The sequence below is a fragment of the Wasmannia auropunctata genome, unplaced genomic scaffold (assembly GCF_000956235.1).
Source record: "Wasmannia auropunctata unplaced genomic scaffold, wasmannia.A_1.0 LD336076.1, whole genome shotgun sequence".
NCBI classification, from domain to species: domain Eukaryota; kingdom Metazoa; phylum Arthropoda; class Insecta; order Hymenoptera; family Formicidae; genus Wasmannia; species Wasmannia auropunctata.
Window position 1 is genome coordinate 2,737,697 of NW_012026814.1, and position 14,550 is coordinate 2,752,246.

The 14,550-nt window shown below is 36.3% G+C and overlaps 3 protein-coding genes and 1 long non-coding RNA gene across 5 annotated transcripts in view; 3 read left to right on the forward strand and 1 right to left on the reverse strand.

Moving 5' to 3' along the window:
- Positions 1-279: 279 nt before the first annotated feature.
- Positions 280-3,665, reverse strand: LOC105449282 (nucleoporin SEH1). Its single transcript, XM_011688404.1, has 6 exons — positions 3,452-3,665; positions 3,108-3,264; positions 2,449-2,710; positions 2,051-2,284; positions 1,676-1,963; positions 280-753 (listed from the first exon to the last, which is right to left on the reverse strand). The coding sequence occupies exons 1-6, from the start codon at positions 3,560-3,562 to the stop codon at positions 588-590; spliced, it is 1,218 nt and encodes a 405-aa protein (XP_011686706.1). The 5' UTR covers positions 3,563-3,665; the 3' UTR covers positions 280-587.
- On the forward strand, positions 760-1,499 carry LOC105449281. The gene is made up of 2 exons (XR_974327.1): positions 760-891; positions 966-1,499. It is a non-coding gene; the product is annotated as an uncharacterized LOC105449281 (long non-coding RNA).
- A 3,617-nt stretch (positions 3,666-7,282) lies between the features above and the next one.
- On the forward strand, positions 7,283-10,106 carry LOC105449283 (D-aspartate oxidase). The gene is made up of 8 exons (XM_011688405.1): positions 7,283-7,380; positions 7,812-8,070; positions 8,333-8,554; positions 8,736-8,961; positions 9,243-9,310; positions 9,380-9,497; positions 9,609-9,710; positions 9,871-10,106. The coding sequence occupies exons 2-8, from the start codon at positions 7,886-7,888 to the stop codon at positions 9,985-9,987; spliced, it is 1,038 nt and encodes a 345-aa protein (XP_011686707.1). The 5' UTR covers positions 7,283-7,380; positions 7,812-7,885; the 3' UTR covers positions 9,988-10,106.
- A 651-nt stretch (positions 10,107-10,757) lies between these two features.
- LOC105449287 (tubulin polyglutamylase TTLL13-like) overlaps positions 10,758-14,550 on the forward strand; it is a 7,733-nt gene continuing 3,940 nt past the window's right edge. For both annotated transcript variants that reach the window (XM_011688414.1, XM_011688416.1), the window contains exons 1-8: positions 10,758-11,462; positions 11,759-11,843; positions 11,912-12,202; positions 12,878-13,034; positions 13,320-13,420; positions 13,607-13,735; positions 13,805-14,030; positions 14,106-14,287. In XM_011688414.1, the coding sequence (XP_011686716.1) occupies positions 11,180-11,462; positions 11,759-11,843; positions 11,912-12,202; positions 12,878-13,034; positions 13,320-13,420; positions 13,607-13,735; positions 13,805-14,030; positions 14,106-14,287 (1,454 nt within the window). In that variant the 5' untranslated portion in view covers positions 10,758-11,179. The remainder of the gene's footprint in view (positions 11,463-11,758; positions 11,844-11,911; positions 12,203-12,877; positions 13,035-13,319; positions 13,421-13,606; positions 13,736-13,804; positions 14,031-14,105; positions 14,288-14,550) is intronic.

Consider the following 14,550-nt stretch of genomic DNA (forward strand, 5'->3'; position numbering starts at 1 on the left):
GATGAAAACAGCGATCTGAATGCATCCAAAGAATTCCTTTTCAACCTGAAAGCTCACTTTGACGCTACCTTCGTTTGCTGCAAGTTTTATATACACAGTGAATAAAAGTGGCGCATATACATTTGACGTCGTGAATGCTTTAATAGATAAATCTGCGCCGAGGATTGAGCTGCTCTTCGCAATAAATAAGACGAATTGAAAGGTAAAGGAGCAAAGAAGGTAAAATCAGTGATAAACTTTCGGATGATAAACGGATCGATGTATTAAATAAAATAATTCTTTTTTAATCAGATCTCTAAAAATATATTTATCAGAAACTTTTACACGTAATGATAGATTGCTTTCGCAAATCAGAGATCCATGTAAACAGTCGATATTGATGATATCAAAAAATCGCTATGAAAAACTAATTTGTGAGACATTGTGACATGCAATAAAAAAAAAATTTTTGCGTTTTATTTCCGCACGAAAGTATATCTGCTTATCAGAATCGAAATGAAATTAAAATCAATATCGACATTCGCGTTATCGCGCCTTATTCTAAATAATACTAAATCACAAATTGCTAGATCACGAGAGGATTCCAATTATTTCTTTGCTACAATCGGCAGCAACGGCGGCGTCGGCTCGCTAGGATTACCCAGCCACACGGATTTACTAAAGCGTCCTTTTATAACGGGCGCTTGCCACTTGTTACTGCACACAACGGTTGCGGTCGGCTTCTCCGACGTGACCGTGGCTATGCTTACAGTCCTGAAATAGTAACAAAGATTATTTAAGAGTACACGAGTGAGAAAAGATTACGCGCAACTGCGTAATACAAACCAAGAGTTGTCCAGTTAAACGAATTGAAATAAAACTGTATACAAAACATTTACAAAAGGTTACGAGGTAATAAAATGAGAACATTTTCATCGCGCGTATTCCTTAGGAAAGAAATAACTACTGAAGAATTTTTTTCACAGAACTTCGGCAGAACAAGGGAGGAGAAAATGAAAAGGTGCTCGTGATGAGAAACAACATTTTTATTAATAAAAAAATGTGTTACAAACCTTTTTTTGAACGTCGTTTATTTTATGTAGTAAATTTACGAAAAAATAATTTCTCAGAATCTGAGTATATATTAAGGATTACTCCGGGGCCTGCTGTAATAATACATACTACACATCTTATTCATATCCTCCACCCATATCCTCGAAAATCATTTGTGTATGTTATATGATGTATAAATTGCTTTGTGTGACCATTTGCAAAATTTTAAATTTTAATAAAAAATACGAGATAATCGAGATGAGTTTGTCTAAATAAAAAAGGGTAATTCTAATAAAACGTAAACTTACAATAAAAAGTGCAAAATGATACAAATAGCGGTGTAATATTTATCACATTGTAAATATTTTAGATGTAACTGTTTTAGATAACAAACCCAACGTTAAAGGCGCGATTATAGTAATATGTAAATAATAAACACAAAATAAAACAAAAGGATGGATGGAGAACACAGGTGAATCACAATTTTCAATGATAACGATCGTACATACAATTCGTATTTTCTATCTGGTAGAAACTAATGATCAAAAAAATAATTCGCGATTGTCTAATTCTAGAAATTGATTAGGTCCTCTAATGCCAAGGTACTTGATTTGGATGACTGATGGTACCCAGTTTGTAGTACCTGGTGGTAGACGGCATCTGTTGAGCTGGCGTGGACGAGCTCGGCGGAGTCGCCACGACAGGGGTTTCTGCACCCTGAGCCGGAACCCCGTCCCCCTTGAGGACAGAGATGCATTTCCAGTGGTTAATGAAATTGTCCTTCCACAATCGAACACAGCCATCGTCGCCGGAACTCGCTAAGATCGTGCCCATGCAGTTCCAGCTGACACGCCAGACGGTGCAGTAATGATCGTCGAACTGCGCAACTACGTTCGTTTCGAAATGCGACACACCGGTCTGGGTGCTCTCACTGAAAGAAAAATAGTATACGTTTATCCTTGCCTAACGCTTTTCCGTGCAGGGAAAGGCATGCTTTGTTTTGAACAGTTGTACTCACTCCGTCGGTTTTAAAGTGACTATCCGTACGTCCTTCGTAGCTATGGCCAATGTGTGGAAATTTCTGCCTAGATTCGGAGCAAACGCAATGTCGTAAACGGCATCCGTGATGCTCGACAGCGTCTCGGCCTTCATCCAACGTCTGCTATTCTCAGAATATTCGTAAATAAAGATTTTTGCCCCAAGCGTAGGATTTGGATCGTCGCTACCGACTGCTATCATAGGCGGATGTAATCTAAAATATATTTTTATTAAATGTTAGTACACAAGCTCATTAAAATAATTTTATTTCGTCTTATTTATTTTTTTTACGTTAGGCATCTATGTAATAAATTATTACATTTTTTTATATTGGTTACAATTAAAAAAGATAAAATAAGAGATAAGAGTTACATTTACCTCGAGAGAGATGGATTCCACGAGAGACAACTACACGAAAGTTTACAGTTGATGTCGTGCTGTAACGTCCACTGACTTAGATTCATGATATCTGGTGCTTCGTATATCCGAATGAATCCATCTGCGCTACAAGTGGCCAGTAGAAGACCCAAAGTCTTTGGTGCAAACTTTACATCTGTGACAGAGGTACGTGAGTCAACTAAGTTGGTTCTTTTAATCCAATGCTTGCTGCCACGTGCTTCTGGCCCAGAACCTTCACCAACTGTTATAAAAAAGAAAAGGACAGTAGTACATATATTATCGTTAAGAAGAATGACACCTGTTTGACCACGTTGCAATTGACCATCAGTCACTCACAGCGCTCGAACAGTGGAAAATCTCTCGGGATCAACCACTGTGAGTGGCTACGGTCAATCGCAACATGGTTGAATGGAACACTTCTGTCAAAAAAACATCTCTTATTGAGCCTTGTGTCTACAATACTAGAAATTGATCCGAGCTCTCGAGCCAAGAACTGTATAGTAAATAAAATTGCTTCTGTTCCATAAATGCTACAAATTGATTGGTTATACAGTTCTCGGCCAAAGAACTCGGATCAATTTCTAGTATCGTAGACGCAAGGCTTAGAAACATAGAAAAATATAAAATATCCATTGTACCAATTTCCTCCCAAACAGCAGCGGTGCGATCGAATGAACATGTAGCGAGAACCTGACCAAATTCTGGGTGTGCCCACGTGACCTTCCATACCGATCCACTGTGGGCCTTCCAAGAAGCAGTTAGATGCCAGTTTCCATGCTCGTCTTCATCCCAAACCTACAATATTTCATTACCTATATTTATCTATATTTCATAAATATGCAATATTAACTCTCTCTTGTAGAAAATTAATTCTGAATTACATATCTAATATCTGTATATTTAGCGAATTCCGTGTGTGAATAAGCAAACTGGTATACGAAACTTGAATCGCATATGTTGTAGTTCCTTCGTTTTACTGTACCTTCACAAATTGATCACTGGAACACGTCGCCATTCGTTCCCCATAGTAATCGTAGGCGATATCGTGTATGAGATCCTTGTGCTCCGCATTGATGCTGTGCGCCTCGTACATCGCGAACGAAATAACAAATATACTCGCACGCGGGAGAGATTGTTTACTAAACGCGCCACGCGCTGAAGGTTATGACACCATGTGACAGTGTCGGCGCCTGTCGACGGAAATACGGAATTATGGGTGCACGCAGGTGCACAAGCACGCGAAAGTCACGTGAATAGTAGGAACGCTCTCTGCATCACATTTCAAACGTCTCTCAAATATTAACATTCGCAATGTACATACATACAATTTAATGAACATTAAGGTGAGATTTAATTGCCAATCACGCAATATAGAGCGCTAATAAGTCAAAGAATATATAGCATAAATTAAAGATTCTAAGAATATATTAAAAATTTTGTATATAAAAATATTTTTTCATTATATATAAGATATGTTCTTTTTCCTGCTTATTCTGCAGAAATTAATATAAAACGAATATAGAATTAATAAAAAAATATTTATTTCAAAAATTATTTACATTAAAATTTTATTTCACATATCAGAACAGGTATTATCACTTATTATTTTTCGTATAGTTACTTACGAAGATTATTTTTCCTATCGCTTTTATATTTTTAACTATTTATATTGTTTTAACTTTTATATTGTTAACTATTATATTTTTAATTATTATAATTTAAATTTGCAACACAAAATGTGGAGATACAGTTTATATTTTATACAAATATAATAAATAAAATAATATAGCCGTTTCTTTCATGCTATTCAGTACATTTATTTTCTTCTCTTTTTTATCCTGCAGGCTCTAAAAATTTAAATTCACACTATTTATATATCAATTAAAGTTTTAGATTTTTAAAATAAAATCGATTCTATATAATTATGATAAGTAAAACATATTCATTAGTTCGATTACAACTAAAAAGATTTTTTAATCCTTCACTGCAAAGAACCAATTAAAAACTCTTCGAACATTAAGTGGATTGATGTGAGTTTCCGGTCACAGACAACTGCATATTTCATATATTATCACATGTACTGATATTGTTATTAATTGTAGAGAAGAGTAATTGTCATTTATTTCTTCGAGATTGAAATTTAAAATAGAAATATTAGAAATACATTCTTTTTTAAACTTATAAGTATAGCTGTCTTATGAAACAGATGGCAATATTTAAGCGTGTATCCTATGACTTCTTTAAGACCTTCCAAACACGTCGCTAATTCAATATATAGATACAGATATATATTATTAATTAGATTTATTAGTTAAATTAGTATTAGTTAGATTTGACATATTAATGAGATATCAGCAAAGAAGGAATTTATTAAACTAAAACAAAAAAGTTACAGGATCCTTAATTGATTTTTATAAGCTAATAAATATACTATCTTTCTTTTCTTCATTTCAATATAATAACAATATTAAATATAGGCGATAACTATTGTTACATTAATTAATTACGTTACGTAAAAGATCCCTCCAAGGTAGCTGGCATTGCAAAACCATGCAAAAGTCATGTGTAGGCGGTTTCGTATAACACTTTGACCCGTTCGTATGGTGTCCGTTATCCGAGACCAATTCTCTCTCGTGCAATTGCAGCTGCAAACGTATTCCTCGGCCACCCCGGCTGATCGCCACGAGTGCGATCAGGTGTATCGCGATAATGACCGGATATTTTCGCGAATCTCGCCTCAGTAATAGCGCCGAGCGAACCATCATTATCGCATAGCTAGAGTGAATATCAGGTGATCCTCGCACAGGTAACGACCGATTATTTTGTATTTATCCATATAATGCGAATATAGAAAAATAAATATACATTCTAAATTGAATTCATTAGTTTTCTCTCAACATTCTTGATTCTTGTACTTCAGAAGTATATTTTATAATATTCATTACATCTTCTATCTTCCTATTTCTTTTCTATTGAAATAATTTTATTGACTTTTCGGAAGAAGTTGAAATCTAATTACGAAGCAATGTCAAGCGAGCGATACATGCATTTAAAAAATTCATGGCGAATTTATAACATGAAGTGCGATATATATGACTTTTCATTAATTTTATATTTCTCAAGCTTGCAAAAATTAATGCTTGAAAATTAAAGAAACATCAGTCAATCGAACGGAAATAAAATAATGTAGAATGGTTAACGCAAAATAATTAAAAAATTCCTCGAGTATTAATACATCGAAAAGAACGGCTGACGCGTCGAGTCCTGGCATCTCGCTGTCACCTACACCCTTTATCGCATTTCCGGGCTATATTATGTCTAGGGTACTTGCATACGGTGTAAATAAATACTCCATATCGTCGAGTGTCATCAGGCACTTCGGGCGGCCGTCTTGTGTGTGAGATACGGCGATACTTTGCCGCCTTCGAGTCAGTGTCGAGACTGAGTCGTGAAATGTCGGATCTTCAAGCTTCTTTGTGTTAAAAAAAAAGGAGGGTGTAAATACAAAAATCGAGTGAAAATTTTCCGTGCGACTGAGCAATCAGAACATGGTTTTCGCGTGATTACGGAATCACGCGAAAACCACGAACAAAATGTTAGAGAATCATGCGAAATCAACGAAAGTGATGTAATGTGTCAAAAAGTACCGGAGAAAGAATAATTTCTTCTTTATTTTACATACGCTTACATAGCGTACACATACAAGATAACTGTGACATTGAAGCAAATGTGATATTAAAATATTTTATAAAAGAAATAATAAATATAAAATAAAACATCAAATATATGTCAAATAAAAAAATATTTAGAATTATTAAATCAAAAATTAAAAATATTAATTCCTCTTAAATAACATATATTTTGAAGTTAAAAGTAATGGCTATTAAATATATATGTATATATATTTAATAACAATCCTATATATGTTGCATCACATTTGCTTAAATATTATAAGCATATATTATAATCACGTTAATTAAACTGGCGATTTGTGAAACAAATATTTCCTGTGAAGAGACCTTCGCGATTAAATTAAATATTTACGTTTTGAATGAAATATAATTCAATAGTATTCGTCGTCTTGCGGTGACACGGGATTCCTTTTGCGAAATGTGCGCGCTGTGCTGTCGGTAAACAGAGTGTAAAAACTTTGTTAAAATGCCATTAAAAGTATTATGCTCCGTTTATCAACAGTACGGTGCGACGGGATCATCTGCTGATCATCGAGCCGGGAGGAGTCTTCGAGTTTGATTTTTGCGGCTCCCATATCCCAGCATAACTCAGCCGTGACGTTACGAGAGGCATTATGCTAGGAATATGCGGTGTCGTGAATTTGCATGCTAATTCTCAGGGTGAAAGTTTAGGAGAGTTTCGCCTACAAATTGTACGGCGACAAATAAAAAATTACAAAATATTTAGATATTAATATGTGTAATTAAATATTAATACGTTCGAAGCGACCATCGGAAATGCATCATCGTTTTCTGCACCATTTACGAGACCGGAAAAAAATACTCAGGGATTGTATTGTATGTATTTGCAAACTTCTCTTTCTCTCTCTTTCTTGTGACGAGCAAAAGTGGCGTTCTATAATCACTGTGATTACGAGGAGCATCTCGTCATTCGCCAAATGCCAATAAACGGAGATACGTTCGTTCGCATTGAAGAATCGTCTCAATGACGTATATTCGCAATGTTAAAGAAATCTTCTTCCGATTCACCGAGGTTATCCATCTCTGCGACCTCTTTGCATATATTTTTGCGCTGTCAACGTATATCGATAGTAGCGCGACGGTAATTTGCGCAAGGAATTTACCGAGAGCGAATCCGCAATTAATTTTGCTCTCGCGGTGACGGTTTCCTTCATGTCACGAACGAGTCGCGTTTCTCGTGTGATCACGCGATAGGAAGGTAAGAGTTGAAATTGCTTTAAGTTTTTGCTAAGTTCAATTTTCGATGCCTTTTTTCGGTCATGCTAAAAAAATCTGGATAAATACAAGAAAAATCAAGCGTACATTTAGTAATTATGCAAGGAAGATATCAATTATTAAATAATAATAAAGAATAAAAATATAAAATATGGAACAATTGATCAACTAACTTTCCAAAATATAAATATTACAAAATTATCTTACAAAAATTACTTCTTCAGTGTTTATTTATTAATATTAAACTAATTATTATTAAATTGATAAAATAATGGAATTTACTATTTTCTGTTTGTTGGAAATTTGCGAAGCTTAAGCTAACTTATAGTAAGCTTTGATATATGTAGATACCAATGCGTAAACACAGCCACTTGCGTAAGTAGTTATAATCTTCGTTATCACAAATAAATACAGATATTGTGCAACGTATCGCAATCTATATCTAACATCCGTAATCTCAGTGGAAAAGCAATAACTGTTGAGAGAAGATGCGCGTAGCCGTCGTAGGCGCTGGTGTAATAGGAGTAACGAGCGCGTTTGCGGTGAAAAGCGCTTTTCCGAGTTACGATGTGAAGATCTTCGCCGACGCATTCTCACCTGATACCACCGGCGATGGAAGTGCCGGTCTATGGGGTCCTTATCTCCTCACCGACACACCTGCGGAGGACATAATGTAAGTACACTCGATTACATCTATACGGAAAATAAAAGTGAAATCGCACCTTATGAAGTCCGAAAGATCCTCCGAAGGAAAATACAGATATTGATTTCTCTTCATGTTGACTGTGCTTCTACACTTTCACGTATCGCAAATACAAACGGATAGGCAAATAGCCTCCGAACCATTCAGTATTTTTAATAAATACAATAATTAATTACAATATGTAATTAGTTGCAAATGTTACAATAATTAATTGTATTGTATTATGTTATAGCCGATGGGCTGGCAGCACACATCGGTGGTTCGAGCAATTATGGAAAGCCGGATTATCGTCGGAAACGGGTGTTTCCCTGGTGCCTGTAACTCGTGTCACTAGCGAATGCGAGGAGGACACTGAGGTCACTGAGCCAGCATGGGGAAAACTGGTCTATGGCCTCCAAAAAATAAGTAACGAAAGATTACAACGCTTGAAGGAAGAGCACAAATCTAATTACAAGTACGTTTTTTTTTCGCATATATATTTAAAATTAAATTATTAAATAGTTAAAAATTAAATGATAATCGTTATCATTAGACACTGAACGAATCGTCCGATTTTAATCTTATTTTAATTACCTCTTTATTACAGTCTCATTTATTTCATCATTTACCGAGAGATTCAAAGTTAACGATTTCAGACAAGGTTGGCAGTTTATAACTTATACCGCCGAACCGGTTCTGCTGTTGCCGTGGCTCATGGAAAAGTTTGTTGCTTTGGGCGGAAAAATGGAAAGGAGGAATATTAAAATGTTGCACCAGTTAGCTGAAGAAGGGTATGATTTAATAATAAACTGCAGCGGGCTCGGTGCACGGGAACTCGTCGCGGATAAAACGATGACATCTATCAGAGGTCAGGTGTACAGGGTAATTGACTCTCCAATTTACATTGCATATCTGCCTCTTTTCAAGCAGATACAAGTTATCGTTTAAGTTACAATAGTAGTAGTGATTCGTTTATATATTCAACGTGCGCGAACGTAAAAATATTTTGAAATTGTCGTTTAAATGTCAATCTTTCCCATTGAAAATGGAAGTCTATTCTTCTTTTATCAATGCGTTTATCGATCCGATATATCTTTTTAGAAGTATTTTCTTACTGGATTTGAAGTAGAGAGAAAGGACTGACTCAGAGATGTTTATTTAAGGTAAAAGCACCTTGGGCAATGCACTGTATTTTGGTGGACGATGACGCCTGCAATTACATCATCCCTAAGTATACAACATTAATAATGCATATTTATAATTGGCAGTGATATGTTCGTTCTGTAATATTTGTCCACAGCGTCAACAGCATCGTAATAGGCGGCACGCATCAAGAAGGCGACTTTGATCGCTTCGTGCGAGAGGAAGATTCGAAACACATTTACGACGGATGCTGCCGTTTGATGCCGTCTCTGAAGGTGTCTAAGATTTATTATATACTTAAGCATATCTTTATATACTCGGCGTAAATTTAATAAAAAGGTCGGTAATTTCCCAAAATAATTCGCGCCTGCAATTCCTGTTCGCAGGGGAGTGAAATAATACGCGCGTGGGTGGGCCTTCGACCGGGAAGACCGCGAGTCCGTCTGGAGCGCGAGAGCCTCAGCTCGCCCATGGGAAAAGAGTTCAAGGTAAATTGTCATAAGTTATTACACAGTTAACTATATACGTAGTATACGGCGAGAGCAGTATGGCGCGAGCTGAACTTTAACACACCATCATTCGAGCGCCGCTAAACTTTACGGTCGCTTCCTGTATAACGCTTGTTTCGTGTTTTATATTATATTTCAGGTGATACACAATTACGGCCACGGCGGAAGTGGCGTGACGCTGTGCTGGGGGTGCGCAATGGACGTCGTGGAGATGATAAGAAACTTGAAAGTGCCCGAATTAAACTCCAAACTGTAACTTCAGGGGCAGAATAAACTTTTTATCCTTCGTACACATTTTTACCCGCAACGGGGTCGCGGGGCGTTTAACCTTGCTCGACCTTTTTCCCTTTACACGAAGGATTGTCGTCGTTAAAATTATTATTCTCATTTTTTCACTTGGTTCCTATACGAGATTTCAGACTAAAATTAAATCTAAATTGTTTCCCTGTCGCAAGGGACGAGCGTTACCGTCAAGGACTTCGGTTCTTTCTTTCGATTCGCACCGCTCGTACCGATTTGACACTTGATCAATATCTTCGTAATTCTTACTTTTAGACCTGCCTGTTTCGCATAACAACGGCATAAAGTCGAGAAACATAATTAAACGTCAAGAAAGCGAACGTAAGCGCGCGAGGGTTCAAACTGCGCGCGGGGCGCACCAACCTATTTAAAAGTTTTGTGTGTCGTGATCACTTCTGTAACTGTACAATTTCTAAATATGGTCGTTGAGCTGTAATTAAAGCACCAAACTAACTACTGAGATACCTTACATGTCGACCATGCCGCAGTAGTCGCGTAAAGCTAGACGTCGGTGACGCGTGTCTCTCTCTCCAGTCGCAGTACGATCTATATCGGCCGCACGGCTTTCCATTCGCGACAGCGTTTAACGTTTTATCGTCGCTAAAATTAAACAGGAAAATCGACAGGTATTTCATTAATGTAGTTCAATAAAATAGTTTCTATATAAATTTGATAAATTTCAATCTATTTTTACTTAAAAGATTTTTTTCATTTTTAGAAATATATTTTCTATATTTTATGCAGAGAATCATACCGCTATATTTTTAATATTTAGCAACAATTTTATATTATAATAATAATCTCTGACGATTGTGTGATATAAATGTCTTAATAAAATTCAATATTTAAATACAAATTCACTGCTGAGACTTCTACGAAAAAGAACGAAACTTAGATTAATTATAAGAAATTAAATAAATCTAAAAACGGCAGACGGTGACTAGTTTTTAAAAACTTTTATAAAAAAGAATTTGTCAATCTGGTTTGTGTGATCAATCGACAGAAGATCGGCAATGGACGTATCGACTAATACGATTTATCGCGTCTACGCGGCAAATGCGAGAGGGATTAAGTTCGGATTGAGTTTGACGCGGAATTGATTGACAGCGCGTTTGAAAATAATCGAATAATGGAAAGCAGCAGCGGTCATGATCACAGTCGAACGCCGCGATAAGCATCCGCTGGTGATATTGCGCGATACTAAAAACGATAATTCCAGAAACGAGAGCGTGACAAACGGCGAAAGCGTCAGCGTCGAGAAACGATCCTGCAAGTCCCCATTGCAAAAACGGGAATACGACGACTGTAACGATCCCTCGGACTTATCGCTTGCAAACGACAGAATAGGTACCAATCATGAATCGAATCATGCCAAGCATGATTTCGAACGATATCATTGGAAGATTACCACAGACAATGGCAATAACACAGGTATTTGTACAGTCATAATAAATCCAATAAATTGAGAAGGCAACAAAAATTCAATATCACAAATTTTAATAACAAATCCACGCGAGAGAAAGATATAACGACGGATATATAAGCACGACGGAAAGACTGCAAAAATTTTCGCTATTTCAGCGACCTGATTACTGCGAGACTCATTTCTTTAACTTAATATTAACTCTATAAAAATATTATTCTCCGAGTACGCTTTAAATCTTCCAAGTTTTTTTTACGACCGAGTAATATTTTACGATCCGTTGAATAAAACTCCTCCCGAACAGACGCGTTACGCGAGGGAAGCGATTCAGAGCGGCGCAAGGAGGATGCGGAAGAAACGTCGAAGACCAAGAAGAAGAGAAAGCGGAGGTACTGCGCCAAGAACTACATATCCCAGTTTGGAAGCTGAAATTGACTTTTCGATTTAACGAAAACAGATTTTTAACAATCTGCACGGCGAACTGCAAGTACGACGTGGTTAGGCGCGTGGCCGCGCGTTTCGGGATGCGGGAAGTTACGGAGGACAGCAGCTGGGATCTCTATTGGACCGACCTGAGCGTCAGCGTGGAGCGTGTCAAGGATATGAGAAGGTTCCAGAGGATCAACCACTTCCCCGGGATGACGGAGATATGTAGGAAGGATCTACTCGCTCGTAATCTCAACCGCATGCAGAAGCTGTTCCCGAGGGACTACAATTTTTTCCCGAAAACTTGGTGCTTCCCCGCGGAGTAAGATAACATATTTTATAATAATTATAATTAATAATAATTTTATAATAATTAGAACCGTTTATTAAATAATAAAACTTTATTGTTAAAACTATTTCGTTAATAATATTCACTTGACTCAATCGACAAAAATTAATGTTCTGTTTTACATTTAAAGAGATTAAAAATCAAGATTAAATAACCGTAAAATAGAAACCGTATAATTTCATCTCAGTATTATTTACCACGTTAAACGTACAAAACATTATTTATCATAAAATATTCATTTCTCGCGAATAAAATATTGTTCGTTCAATAATTGTACGGTCTGTTTTATATCTTTCGCTTTGAGTCTAAATTGAAACTTGATATCTAGATACGATCGCATTATTTTAATAATAATAATCATAGGCAAAACAAGATAAAAAAAATTATGTGGCTATTCTACGAAACAGTTTCGTATGTCAAAATAAAGAATGCGATCTATGGATTGAAAGGCCTCTTATCTATTTTACAAGCGCGAGGTGTTCCCATACGCGTGAGTTATTCTGTTTTGCTTCGCCGAACGATCGCTCTCGGGTTTCCAGTCGTAAATTCCAAAGGTTCACCATTACGGCGATAAAGAATAATCAATACTTCCCGAAGTCGATGAGCGAATGCGTAAGTAGATTGAAAACTCTGGATTTCGATTTTCAGCCACGGCGACGCGACGGCTTACACCAAGACGCGGAGGTCGAGAATCTTCATCATCAAACCGGATACGGGCTGCCAAGGACGCGGTATTTATCTAACAAAGCATTTAAAGGACATCAAACCGAGCGAACGTTTGATCTGTCAAGTGTACATCGCAAGGGTACGGAATATCAATTTTTTTCCGCAAAAAAATGTCGCTGCAAGTTTGCAGAGACCAGCTTTCTAGATAAGAAAAATTTTCCTTTATACACGTTTCACTCTCTTATATATATATATATATATATATATATACACACACACACACATATATATGTATATATATTTTCCATTATATTCTAAGATTCTTTGAAATTCGTTCAGATTTTTTTCCTGTGAATATCCGTGCAATCGTAATCGAAAACTTCACAGTTGCAATGCAAGTATATCCTTTTTCTTATATCCTTAGCCCTTCTTAATAGACGGATACAAATTTGATCTACGTATTTACACGTTAATCACATCGTGCGATCCTCTTAGGATCTATGTGTACAACGAAGGACTCGCGAGGTAAGGCACGAACTTAAAAACCATACTTAAAAAAGTAAATTATGAGAAACAAATACGAGATGCAGTTCTATTAAATATATATTTTTTTTAATTATGAAAATATTAAATCTATTTTTACACTTTCAAATTTATATGTATGTACATATATTCCGACTTACTAGAAAGTGCAAAACTTTGCATTTTTAGATTTGCGACCAGCAAGTACAAGGAACCGACCGGATACAATATTTCTAATATGTTCATGCATTTAACAAATTATTCCGTTAACAAGCACAGCCGACTCTATATCATCGACGATGAGATTGGTAGCAAAAGGTTCGCATATATGTCTATATAGAATTGGCGATGGAGTACGCCAATCGTATAGCAAATTATGCTTTACAGAAAAATATCAACGTTGAACAAATGGTTAAATTTGAAAGCTGTCAATGTAATCGAATTGTGGGGCAAGATCGACGAAATTATAATTAAAACTATAATCGCCGCGTATCCCGTGTTGAAACACAGTTATCACGCGTGCTTCTCGACGCACAACAAAACTTGCGCGTGCTTCGAGCTGTTGGGATTTGACATTTTACTCGACTGGAAGCTCAAGCCTTACCTTCTCGAGGTAAACTTTCCAGAGAGATTGGGATACCTAAAAGGAATGTTATTAAATATTCTCTACATTTAGTAAATCTATCAGGTAAATCACTCGCCAAGCTTTCATACAGATGCACAGATAGATAAGGACGTAAAGGAAGGATTGCTGATGGACACTTTCGATATATTAAATTTACTACAATTCGACAAGAAGAAAATAATAGAGGAAGATAGGAAGCGAATCAGAGAGAGACTTCTTCAAGGCTTGAACGGGAAGGATCTTAGGCAAGTGGAATATATCAAAGAACGTATAAATTATATAGATAACTGAGATTTCATACACGGAGAGAATTTTATTTTAAAATTTACCCTGAAAATCATGTTAATCCTAGGATACTGTAGTATTTCGACGAATTTTATGTGATTTTCATTATTTTTTTAAATATATAGGGTAACTGTCCCTATTAGTGTGCCCTGAACCTATTAGTGTGGTTTTATATTTAAATAAGTCATAAAAATAAACTGGTACAAATATATAGACAAAGTAT